General features: G+C 44.2%; 1 protein-coding gene across 1 annotated transcript in view; it reads right to left on the reverse strand.

Moving 5' to 3' along the window:
* Positions 1-833: 833 nt before the first annotated feature.
* Positions 834-13,159, reverse strand: part of LOC310788854 (fibulin-7) — a 13,197-nt gene continuing 871 nt past the window's right edge. Inside the window, exons 2-8 of the mRNA XM_083650433.1 lie at positions 8,738-8,894; positions 8,470-8,640; positions 7,333-7,458; positions 4,214-4,405; positions 3,322-3,459; positions 2,405-2,540; positions 834-2,096 (exon numbers count right to left, since the gene is read on the reverse strand). Coding sequence (XP_083506559.1) covers positions 1,733-2,096; positions 2,405-2,540; positions 3,322-3,459; positions 4,214-4,405; positions 7,333-7,458; positions 8,470-8,640; positions 8,738-8,894 — 1,284 coding nt within the window. The 3' untranslated portion in view covers positions 834-1,732. The remainder of the gene's footprint in view (positions 2,097-2,404; positions 2,541-3,321; positions 3,460-4,213; positions 4,406-7,332; positions 7,459-8,469; positions 8,641-8,737; positions 8,895-13,159) is intronic.

Below are 13,159 nucleotides of genomic sequence, written 5' to 3' on the forward strand. Positions count from 1 at the left end.
TCCTTTATATCTTATTTGTTTATGTCTCGTATATTTGTTCTTATCATTGTTACATGAGCACCAGCCACACCAAGACAAAATCCCGAGTATGTGAAAACATACCTTGGCAAATAAAATAATTCTGATTCTGATTCTGAAAACATACTCAATCTTGGTGATTTATGTTTTAACTTCAATTGAAGTATGGCATGCTCCTGTATGGGTTGAGGAAATTCTACCAACCTTGAGTGAATTAAACATTTTTCAAATCCTCTAAAGTAAAATGGATGGAGAGATATATACCGTATATACTGTATATATACATTACTACTACTATCAGCTTCACACACACACACACATACACACACACACACACACACACACGCACACATATATATATATATATAGAGGCCAGTACAGCACAGGGGTGACACATTTCATCTGGCTTCTCCAAACCCCCGCTCAACCTTCTTTTTTTCCAGCCACAAACGTGCCCCTTCTCTCAAAAGTCAAAGCAACTCCATGTCATCACACTTGCGTAACGTGCATTTTCACGTGTGTGTACTTGTTTTTGTGTATTTAAAAGTGAACGTCATTCATGCACTGTAAGGACATAGTAGCTCTTTGAGCAGCGTGTGTTTGGCTGTCTGTCTGCTGAACAGCACCGCTCTGTGCTGCTGCAGCTCAAGTGTTTCCCAAACAACCACTACTCTCATAGACCCGACTGCACTTACAGTATGTTTCACTATAGCGGCAGAGAGGAGCAAATTCAACACATTCATACAGTATCCAGGCATTTATTTTTCATTATTCTATATATGAAAAGAACAGAGCTTTCCCCTGTTTTTCAAGTTTTAATGATGTTTGCATGAGAAGCAAGCAGATTACACGGTTATATTGAAAACAGAATATAAATAAAAACATGATCGTAAAAGAGGACTGGAAAATCTTCGCATATCAAGATCAACATATACAGTATACATCACTTACACGTCAACTGATGGCAGGGCTGTTGACATTTAGGGGAATAATAACTGGGAATAATCAGGTAATGATCTGATTGACGCGTTTACATGCACTCTAGTAAGTAGCAGGAACACGCCTCATAGTCCGTGAGTGAGTGCATGAGTGTGGACATCAGACATCCATGACCAAGTATAGAGCCCACAGCTAAATCCAAGGCAGTTGTTTATGGTCCATGCGCAGCGCTTTTTAGCCAATGAACCCTAAGGGGACATTCAGACCAAAAGCGTTTTTGGAGCTGCCAGCGTCTTTCTGCAATTCATTCTCTATGTAAGGATGCGCTAGACGTGCTCCTCTTTTAATGAACGCACCTGGCGTTTAAACGCTGATGGCGCCTGTTGTTTTTGGAGGAGCGCTGTGGGCGTTTTTAAGATGAAAAAAGTTTAACATTAGAGGAAAAGCGCCCTGTCCGTCTTTTCCTACTCCTACCTTTTCTCCTCCCGAGGGATTTTCAACCTCCACTGCTGCCAGAATTGGCAATAATCTGGCTTTCATGTTGACAGTGAACAACATCAACCAGACTACTGTCCGTGTGGTCGTTGTGTTCTGATCTGTACTGCACGCAACTGCAGGGGGAAACAAACGGAGCACAAAAGAAACGCTCCGTGCGTTGTGTTTTGTGCACAATGGAAGCGCTCTCAACATGATTTTCATAGCGTTCTGACTGAAAAAAACACTTTTGGTGTGAATGTCCCCTATGCGTGTCTCCACTTCCATCCTCTCTTTCTTTCTAGAAGTCGTATTGGGAAACAAACATCGTGACCTTGGTGATGTACTTCCCCAGCTGGATGCGTCTCTCCAGCTCGCTCATCTCCACCTCAGCCTCCAGCGTGACAGGACCCTGCACCGGGCTGACCAGCATCAGCTGACCCGTTTGCCGGTCTGAACGCTGCACTGTGAAGTGGCGCCGAGCCTGCTTCCCCCCCAGCAGGGCGAAGCGGAGCGTGTCGCCCATCGGGCGCATTGCCGACACGCGGAACATGACACGAGGGGCTGACAGGTTGGACACCACAGACAGGTAGTGGTAGGAGAAGGAGTTTGGGGCCTGAGAGCACGCCTTGTTGTCCACGGGGCAGGGGTTACGTTCACACCGCCTGGAAGGAAGAGGCGCACGTGAAGAGTGGGGAAGGCTAGCTGAAACAGTCGGGTTCACTTGCACAAGTGTGTGTTTAAGAAATGCTAACAAGTTCATGTTCAATCTATGGACACGTTTAGTTTCATTCTATAGAATATTAGCTACATTCATTTATTTCCCTTGAAACTGGTCAGGAACTTCTATTTGATCTTAGACTTCATCCGCACTTATCAGCCTTACATCCCCTCATTTGTTTTTCTTTTAACAATGATTCTAGGAGGGAGACGATTAGAAATGAGAATATTTCTAGTTAAGGACAATACTCACATAGGGGACGTCTTGACATAGGTGGCATTAGGGACTCGGGGACAGTCGACACGGACACACTGGAAAGCACCGTATGTGTTAATGCACATCTGGTCCCTGGTGCAGTTGTTCTGTCTGTTGGCACACTCATCAATGTCTGTGCGACATGAAAAGAAAGAAAGACTTACATTTGAAGGAGAAAAGAGAACAAAATTGCGATAATGTATGATAGTTAAAGTTGAGTTTTTCTTAGTTTTGTGGTGAACTGAAATTGTTAGAGCCATTTTGGATTTGGGGGAAAAAGTTGATTATTTAAAGGTCCCATCTTAACCCATTGATACCTGATGCAGCATTTGTGTGTGTATCCCTTTAAGACCGCAAACCGTGTCACGCGATTAGCGGTCTTAAAGGGATACACACACAAATGAGGGATATACACGCAAATGCTGCATCAGGTAATGGGTTAATGAACACTGTGACACATAAGCTAACCATTTGTTGGTGAGGGATTTTGTAGGTTGATAACAGAAGCAGAGGTTACCGCATGCCTGACATCAGAGCATGATTTTCCCCTCCAGGATTTGGAGCACATCAAAATTCAGTATTGAATACTCCTGCGGCTTTATTTTATAATGCTTAAATCCCCATATTATATCTGTCCTGTGACAAATGGAACAGTTCTATTGAGAAATAGGAAGGGACAGCTTGCCCATGGCAGCGACTAGGCTGTAGCTCCTGCTGCATGGTGTTGAATGTTGCACTGGGGTGTGGATGTGTTGTTGTCTTGTCTTGTGCAGTTTTATCAGGGACATTTTGAATTACTGACGCCGTCTTGTAGAATATTGAACGTCAGCAATAATTTTGAAAGGGTTAGAAAAGTGAAATTTTTTGAAAGACGATAAAAGCAAAACAAAACAAAAGAAGAGGTTGAAGCTGACCTTTACAGCTGCGGCCATCGCGCGTCACATTGTATCCGGCGGGACAGGTACAGCGGTAGCCTCCAGGGGTGTTCACGCACGAGTGCAAGCATAGTCTCCCAGCCTGTCCATTATGGAACAGCTCACATTCATCAATATCTGAAATACACAATATACACACGCACACTTATGGAACCTCACAATACGGGGGCGTGCATCAATGTGTATTCATTAGGGGTGTCACAATATTTCGTCGCACGATATATCGCGATATCGAAACGTCACGATATCGATATCGTCAGAAGAAAATTATATCGTAAAAAAAAATATATATATATATATATATATATATATATATTGCTCCTGAATAATAATAGAACAAATTTAGCAGAATCAACACGCATGAGTGAGGGGGTAGACTACTACTGGCATGGCAAAACAGCTCAAGGGGTACATAAGATCACATAAGTTTAGGGACCATTGAGCATGAGTTATTTAAGAAATAGATTGTATACTTTATTTTTCTTTCACCATGCAACAAACATTTAGTTTGTGACAGTGTGACACATTCTATTGCAAGAGAAGCATTATCTTCCATGTTGTTTTCTAGTTATTATAATAACAATTTGCAAAAACAGCATTTGTTTTGTATTTTTATGTATTTCAAATGAAAGACTATTTTTCCAGTATTTTCCCAGGGCTCCCTTGAAAAGAGGTTTCGATTTCAACGGGACTCACATGGTTAAATAAATGATAAATAAATACATAAAAATTATTTACTTTTGTTAAAAAAAATATTGTTAAAATATCGTATCGTATCGTTATCGTGAACCCAATATTGTGTATCGTATCGTATCGTGAAATTAGTGTATCGTGACACCCCTAGTATTCATCACTAGTATGTTAGTGGTACCAGTGCAGGTGTTGCTGTCCCGGCCTGAGATGGTGTATCCTGGCTCACAGGTGCAGTGGGTGGTTCCCTGCACCTGTGTGCAGCGTGACGGACGGACTAAAGGTCCCGTGGTGGCAGCTGGCAACGTAGCAGCAGCAGCGGCGGCGGCAACTGGGGAGGCGGCGGCAGAGGTGTTTGTCACGGTGACAAAGACTGAATGGGGAGGAGGGAAGACGGAACCAGTAAGGAATGGTAACGCACAGCGCGTGAAATTAACTTTTTGGCTATCTGGCCAGTGTGACTCGTGGATTTCAGTTACCAGCCACTTGGAATGTTCACTAGCCAGACTTTTTTTTTCTTCTTCTTCCTTGAAATATGATCAAGAAATATGAATAAGGATTTTAGAGAATGTAACTGCATGTATTGCATGTACTTGGATTATGGCTGTCAACAAGTGTATATTGTCCAAGTGTGTGAATAATAGACAGGCAAAAGAGAATGGAATGGAGAATAGACTTGATGATATAAATTAATAGAGATTTGTGCATTCCCCTCCACATTGTGTGTGTGTGTGTGTGTGTGTGTGTGTGTGTGTGTGTGTGTGTGTGTGAGAGAGAGAGAGAGAGAGAGTGTGTGTGTGAGAGAGAGAGAGAGAGAGAGAGTGCATGTGTGTGTGTGTGTGTGTGTGTGTGCGTGTGCGTGCGTGCGTGCGTGTGTGTGTGTGTGTGTGTGTGTGTGTGTGTGTGTGTGTGCGTGTGCGTGTGCGTGCGCACGTGTGTGTGTGTGTGTGTGTGTGCTTGCGTGTGTGTGTGTCTGCATGTGTGTGTGTGTGTGTGTGTGTGTGTGTGTGTGTGTGTGTGTGTGTGTGTGTGTGTGTGTGTGTGTGTAGCATGATGAACTGTAGGCTGTCAGAGAGGATAAACAAAGCCCACACAGAGCGAGCAGTGTTCGGGCCGACCCTTGACCCTGGAGAAACACATCTGTCTTGGTCAAACTACATTTAAAATCCACATCACACATAACTCTCACCTACAGTACCATACTGTATGTTAGCGTGGAGAAATTAAAATAAATCGAGGAAAACAAAACAAACTGGGCTCCACTTGTCCACTGTCTCTGTGTGTATGGTAACTCTGCCTCTCAACCAGCACCGACCTGGGGCTTGAATTCAATAAAACCCTGTGGTATTTAGCACTGGCTTTTATTGGCAAACTATACCCACTGGCCACAATTATATCATTTAGTAGTAAACAGAGAGTATTGGAGTACTATTGTACAGAAAAATCCGGTTGGTGGAGAAGTGCTCTCTCATCATTAAAATACGTACTTGATCTAATCAGAGCAATCTAGTAAGAGAGTGGCATCAGCGGAGGTCCAAAATGCACGACTCAGTAGCCAATGAATAGCCAGGAAGGAGGCTCACGCTACTTTTGAATGCTAAATTAAAGCAGATAGTGTACAATTTGATTCTTTAAACGTCGGACCCTTTCAAAGTACATCACAAACTGTCCATTTTGCTGCAACTCGACAGTGCTGCTGAATCCAGAACCTTACTTCCGCGCAAGGCCGGATTAACCATAGGGCAATCGGGCTCATGTTGGGCTCCACAGAACTATGACACAAATCTAAGACCAATCAGGACAAAATTTCTTTGTCCTACAAACCCCCCAGTCAGACTAATATTTTTATCCTGCTGGTGCTACCTGTTTGCAAAGCCTAGAATCGCCTATGAGTGAGTGAGAAACTGAATCTCAGAAACTGAATAATGACATAACAGTATAATACTAATGTTAATTTAAAATTAGATATTCCTCTAAATATGGCGAAAAAACATCCAAACATCCGGACGGTGGGTAGGGGGGCCCCTGGGAGCTTCAGTGCCCAGGGGCCCCTGGGGGTGTTAATCTGGCTCTGCTTCCGCGAACTCTTGAGAGTAAAAAACTGGTCCATTGGAGTGAACAGAGATGTCACGACTCTTCTATGTAGATGGCTCTGGATCTAATATCACAACAACATTTGGGCCAGTGTGTGAAGTGTTATTGATGGTTGCCTAAATGCGACCTGCAGTTTCTAATCATTCGTGAGGCCACTCACTATGGGACCAGATCCTTCTGGGCCCTAGACTGAATTCTACACCAAATATCCCTATATTTTGGGTCGGAGGAATAACATTTGTCCGTCCCTCCCTCTCGCAAAGAGCTTGCGTCATTCTCTGCATTGCATTGCATCATTCTCTGCAGTCGCCCAGAAGCCGGAGCACATCAGCCCTGTTGCTAGCTAGCTTAAAGCTAGTGTAAATTGTGTGATTTCACTAGGATTTCAATGACTAGTTAGCTCAAGGAGAAAATGTAGTGCATATACTTGGTAATAGCTTTCACTCTCTCCTGTTTATATCTCCCCATCTACATGATATACTTGCGCTGTTCACATCACAGCTGCGTCGAGTCACATTTTCGGGGAGCTGCACGCCAGCTGAGCAACCTTCGGTGCATATGGCCAGGGCTTTGACGTTGTAGCATGTTTTCCGCATTACTGTTCACAGTGGTTTCGCGACTCCTACTAGCATTAGTTAGCGACAGACCCTACTCCTCTCTCAGCGTTAGAGAAAACTACCCCTAGACAAAAGAAGCCACGTATCGCCACACGACGTTAGCCCGAGTCACCTGCCTCAGCCGTGGTGAATTCAGCGACAGTAACAAGCCAGTCACCGCCGTTGGAAAGTGTCCAGTGTTACCGAGCCGGATTTCACTGACGCTATGGCTAGCTCTCGCACTAGCCACCACAACAGAGTGTCCCCCCCCCCCCCCCGTGGATCCCCAAAGCCCTCCTTGTGCCCGTGTGGATTATTGAGGATTTCGGGCCGGGACCATCGCCCCCTCTGCATACGGTGCCTCGGTTGGTTCCACGCAAGCCAAGTTTTGAGTCCACAAAGCAACCGCTATCAGAGATGGAGACCCGCTCTTCGGCCGTCCGGCGAACCCAGACGAGGAAGATGCAGAGGTTCCTTTTGGGACGCAGTTAAGGAGCCTGGCAAACTTCCCTTTGGGTCGCAGCGATGAGCTGTCTGGCATATATCGTAAAATGACATTCCCATCAGGTGTGTGTGCTCTGTGTGGTGTGTGGTGTGGTGTTGTGCCTACATGTTGGTAGGGGGCTCTGGCAGGTAGCTCCAGCCCAGCCTTTGGCACAGATGCAAGAGAACTGGTTCACCTCATCCACACACGTCCCACCGTTGAGACACGGGGATGAGACACACTCGTTACTGTCTGAGGGGAACACAGAGGGGAGGGTTACAAGGGAACGCCACAGACACAAGGACACGTGTAACTCAAGATCTTTGATGCTCCTTAGTTAGAGAGAAAGCATGACATCACTGTGTGTGTGTGTGTGTGTGTGTGTGTGTGTGTGTGTGTGTGTGTGTGTGTATGAGAGAGAGAGAGAGAGAGAGCAAATGAATTAATGTCAGGTGTATCCAAAGTGGAGGGGTTGCCCTATCAAACAGCCTTTGAAGCGTTATCTGGAAGTTGGCGAGCTGTCAAGAGGAGACCCGGGCTGCAATATCACATGTCACTGGATTCAATTCAAGCTCTCTGGGCGACCAAGAAAGTACATAAGAAAGGAAATATGATCATGGGTCGCATTATGAAACGTATCTAACAGAGGTGGAAAAAAAGCCGTTAGTAATAGGCATGATGTAGAAAAAGAAAGGGGAGGCGATGGAGAGAGGCACAAAGGAGGATGATGACAGGCTCGTTTGGAAGATCAGCCGGTTAGATAAAGGGATGAGTGACGGCCAGGGTGAAGAAGAGGAGAGGGGAGAGAAGCAATTGGTGTGTGAAAATTCCTACAGGACAAATGATTATAATTGAATTGGGATTTCAGCAAGTTGAATTCCATTTTGTTTAGTCTTATATTATTATAATTGATTATAATATCAATGATTATCATAAAATGTTAAAGGAAACTGTCAGCTGGTATTTGATGCATAACATACAGTAATCGTAATACATACATTATGATTGAATGTGTTTGATTGGTTTAACTATCTATTCATTTATTCATAATGTTTTATTTACATGTATAATGTTTATTAAGTCAAGACAGCCTCTCTTGAAAGTGGAATTTCATTGAATTGAATGGAATTCAGTTCTGTTTCCTGTCATTCCAATTCAATTCCAATGATGCGTCCTCAGAGCTGGATGACATTCCAATTTTAAATTCCAACAACTAGTTGATAAACGGCTCTGCTGGAAGTGACCATGAGGCAGGACTCGCACCTCGACAGGTGGGCTGCTGTGCGCTCCAGCTCAGGCTCTCCTGACACACTCTGCTCTCTGAGCCCACCAGCTCATAACCAGCGTCACACAGGAAGTGAACCTCATGGCCCACCGTCTGCGCTCTGCCCAGCCTCCTGCCATTGACGGGTGCTTCCAGTTTTGGGCAGGTGCCTGTTGGGAATGTAGAGGGTGATAAATCGAAAAATAATAATAGTTTAATTTTTTTTTGGTACTGCTGATCATCAGTCTTTCGAGTGGTTTCGCTCACTGTTGTTGGCTCTCGAGGTCTGCTTGGCTGTGCCCTGCAGTAGGCCGATCTTCTTCTTCAGGGTGCGTAGACTCTGCAGGTAGGAGGCTTCATGAGCAGAGAGAAGCTTCTGGACCTGCTTCAGAGAGCTCTGCAGCTCCTGTCGACCAGGACAGTCCTGCGGCACAAGACACAGGCGGGACATAGTTTCATAACAGGTATTCCAGAATAACTCGCTCACAAGAAATTTCATAATTTCCTGGAAAGATCACAAAAATCTACAGTGTGACATCACAATCCCCGCAAATCCCCCGCAGCAGTTAACTAGTATGAGTTGTGCCAAACAAACGTTAATATCTCAAAAACTATAAATCACATCGCTTATATGTTGATATTCTGAGTGAGAGCAGAAGTAGCTCAAGAGTTTGATGTATAATATATACATGTCGTTTTTAAAATGTAAACAGCATCGCTGGCTAGAGTGAGGCACTCAAGGTCAGGCTCCATTGCCGTTTCCACCCAGTGACTCCGTTTGTTTACAAAAATGCTGCCACGCTGATCCCTCGTATATCAAGTTAACAACAACAGTTACAAATTTGCAAATAAAATGGTCATGCATAGCTTCATAATAGGCCTACTTTTTGGACATGACATGTATCAAAGGAAAAAGCATAAAGAATTTTGAAGGCAAACAGAAATATTACAGGATATTTTTTGCACAAAACAAGAAGATTAACAGTGTTTGAGATGCTAAAGGCCTGAGGTTCTGAGCGTGCAGTTACTATTTGCATTTTAAAGCCACAGTGAGAACTTTTATTCTGTCTTAAAACATCTTAAGGAGTTAAAAGGGAATGCTGTTGAATTAATGAATTTACATAAGCTACTCTTCTGGCCCAGGTTAGTTGATTCAATATTTGTCTACTTGGAAAACTCCCTCTGAAAGCTATACCACAGACCCAAGAGCCAGTGATGTGATGTCACCAGGATGTACAAGCTGGAGTTGCTCCAGTTATAATAAATGGAAAAGTAATTTTCACGATTTAAAGGATGCTAAAGCGTTTACACCCAAATGGTTTTCATTTTATAGGAGTGTAACAGTGTTCAGAATCAGAAATTGCTCCTATTGTAGACACCAAGAAAATCTGCTTGGGCGCTCGCACAGGCACATTTTTTCCAGTTCCGTTTAAATGGAGCTGTCAGTGTGGCATCACAACCTCGGGTGTGACGGTGGGACAAACTGTTTTCTTCCATTTTAAGCATACAGTAATGAAGTCGTGGATGCTAACACAAATCCAGCGTGAGCTGCTCTAGGGCATAGGAAAAATATATTGAAATTCAGCTGTAAGATACGGTAATATATAGAGATGTTTTTTTAAGTGATATTTCACTTTGGGGAACATCATTTTGTAGCATTTTAGTTCATCAGTAAATTGCCAAAACTCCGTTTCCCCGAGTATCTCTGTGTCATTACATTAATTTGGAAAATGTTCAGTCTAGCACTCATACTTCTAAATAAATAGAGCTTCACATTCCCACTGATGAGCAGGACTTGGGTTGAGTAAATCCAGTTTCTAATTGCCTTGCTTGGGTTTGGCTCTGGTTTGAGTTTGTTGCGTGGTACAATTATTTTGGGGGGCATTCAGTTTTGTGTCATCAAAGTCTAGGTAGCTCTTATACCAAGCTACCTAGACCTAGACCTAGGCCTGGCTGTGAAATAATATATTTTTCTGTGTGCATGATCACAATTTTCAAGTATTTTTCCACTCTGGGAAAAAATCAGCCCATTGATGACTATGGATTCATGCCAAAGTTGCTTTAATAACTGTAAAATCTCTTACAGCTACTGAATGTGGCCACTGGCCAGTGTGCACAGCTGGTTTCATTAAGAGCACACAGAAAGAAAGAAAGAAAGAAAGAAAGAAAGAAAGAAAGAAAGAAAGAAAGAAAGAAAGACCGAAATAGTGTATGGTTGAGAGCACACCTGCATCACAACAGCTTGCTGTATGCAGTGGATTTGAAGATAATTGTCTGAACTCGTTGCACATTGACAGGCACCTCACACCTGACCTATACTTGAAAGAGAGATTATTACTATATGCAAACAAATGAAATTAATGTAGCACAGTGGCTATCAGCTGTTATGTGGGGAACCAAATGCTATAAGATCAGATGTTTGGCCACAGTAAGTAGCAGTTGCAGCAGCCATACAGGTACTGTACATGTAGGCACAGCTACACTCCTTATCCTGGACTAGATACTCAGACCAAGTTGCAGCATAGATCTCTCCCTCTCTACCACCCCCCCCCCCCCCCCCCGTCACCACCGCCCCACCCCAATTAGTGTGTTGTGAAGACAGAAATGCTCTCACAGAAACAAACTGCTTTACTATTCCTGAGATGTGACTTGAAGCATCAGTGGGTTCTTTTGATTGGAAGGAACGGCATTACATAATGTTATGTAACTGTAGGAGGGGGGATGAAACGAGCTATACTTGTTGAACTCACATTACGGGCTATCACTTGCTCTTTGATGGGGCGAGGGATGGCGGGTTTTGGGGTCAGTCAGCGGGGCATCGACGCCCTGAGGGTAAACACGTGTATTACAACAACCTGCCTTCCTATTGGCTGAAGGAGCCAGGGAGTGGCAGTAACTTGTTTTCCATCAACATTTCTCCCCTTATTACTCTCCTTCATTCAACAAGTACATCCCCCCCCCCCCCCCGTCCTCTCATGTGTGTGTTCAGACAACCAATTAGTGTTTTCATCCAGCAAGAGTTATGTAAGAAAACTCAATATTTGTTGAAAACACCTTTTTGATTTGGACAGAACTGGGGGTTGGACAGACATAACTGAGGGTTGGACAGACAGAACTGGGGGTTGGATAGACATAACTGGGGGATTTGGACAGAACTGGGGGTTGGACAGACAGAACTGGGGGTTGGGCAGACAGAACTGGGGGATTCGGACAGAACTGGGGGTTGGACAGACAGAACTGGGGGTTGGATAGACAGAAATGGGGGATTTGGACAGAACTGGGGGTTGGACAGACAGAACTGGGGGTTGGGCAGACAGAACTGGGGGATTCGGACAGAACTGGGGGTTGGACAGACTTCAGTCAGGGGGAAGGTGATGTTTTAGTGCAGTGTCAAAGGCTTCTTTCTGCATGTGCTGCACTTCACGTGGCTTCATGTCAACTGCATGACGTATAGGTGTGTGCAATACCAGAGCTGAAGATCACAATGTATACTGGAGCGAAAAACAATGTTCTTTAGCAGGTCAAATATTTAAACGTATTAACATGTACAGTAGAACACACAGAAGGTGCAATAGTAAGGCTGTATGTATGTCTGTCTGTCTGTCTGTCTGTCTGTCTGTCTGTCTGTCTGTCTGTCTGTCTGTCTGTCTCTTACACACTCACTAATTAAATCATTCACACTCATACACACACACAAACACACATGCACACACACACACACACACACACACACACACTTGCACGCACAGAGAGACACACACGTGCACACAGACATGCATGCACACACCAGAGACCCCTCTTCTCCACACACACACACACACACACACACACACACACACACACACACACACACACACACACACACACACACACACACACACACACACACACACACACACACACACACACACACTTGCCCCCACTTCACCCCTCTCGCTGTTGCTCGATTGGCACAAGCTCAGGGCCACTCATAGCGATCTGATCTCTGGCCTTGAGCATTTTGGAAATGTTTAGCAGTCTGCTGGTGAAACAAGGTGAGTCCATTCATAGACCAGAGCCTCAGGGGTCTTGTTCCTGAAGCTTGTGCAAATTGTGGGTGACTCAAGATTAGCTCTGTCAAATTTTGCCTGTGATGCCAAGACAATCACTGCACATGTAATACTGCTGCCTGCTTGAGCAAAGAACAACAATTTAAATTTCACAACGTAGAGGAGTGTCTTGCGCTTCAGCCCCTCCACAGAGGGAGGTCGGTGCTCTCAGGACAGGACAGTATTCACAGCAGAAATAAATGGGTAAACCAGGTAATGTAAACCCAAGAAGGCTTGGGTTTACATTTCACGTTTTGGCCTTCAACCTGACCTGTGTAGCTCTCTGACAGCGGTTTCCATTCTATTATGTATCTGCTCTCTGCATGCTGATGTGATCGAAGCATTTCTGACATCACATGCTCACAGTAGCTTGAGTAAAGTGTATACAGTCAATGGTAAAGCAAATAGTGTTGCAGAGAGTGGTTATTTTTACTACTAAAATTACTTGTTAGCTAGCACAAGGTAGCATTAGCTAGTTTAGGCTAACTAACTTATTTGATAAACAAAATGCTGCTCCCATGTGATCATGCTGGCAAACAAAGCATTTGTAGCAAGTCATTGCCAGCGTGTGACAGCCAAGGAAAACAGAGCGGGTGGGTTA

Source organism: Poromitra crassiceps (assembly GCF_964638095.1).
Source record: "Poromitra crassiceps genome assembly, chromosome: 14".
Classification (NCBI taxonomy): domain Eukaryota; kingdom Metazoa; phylum Chordata; class Actinopteri; order Beryciformes; family Melamphaidae; genus Poromitra; species Poromitra crassiceps.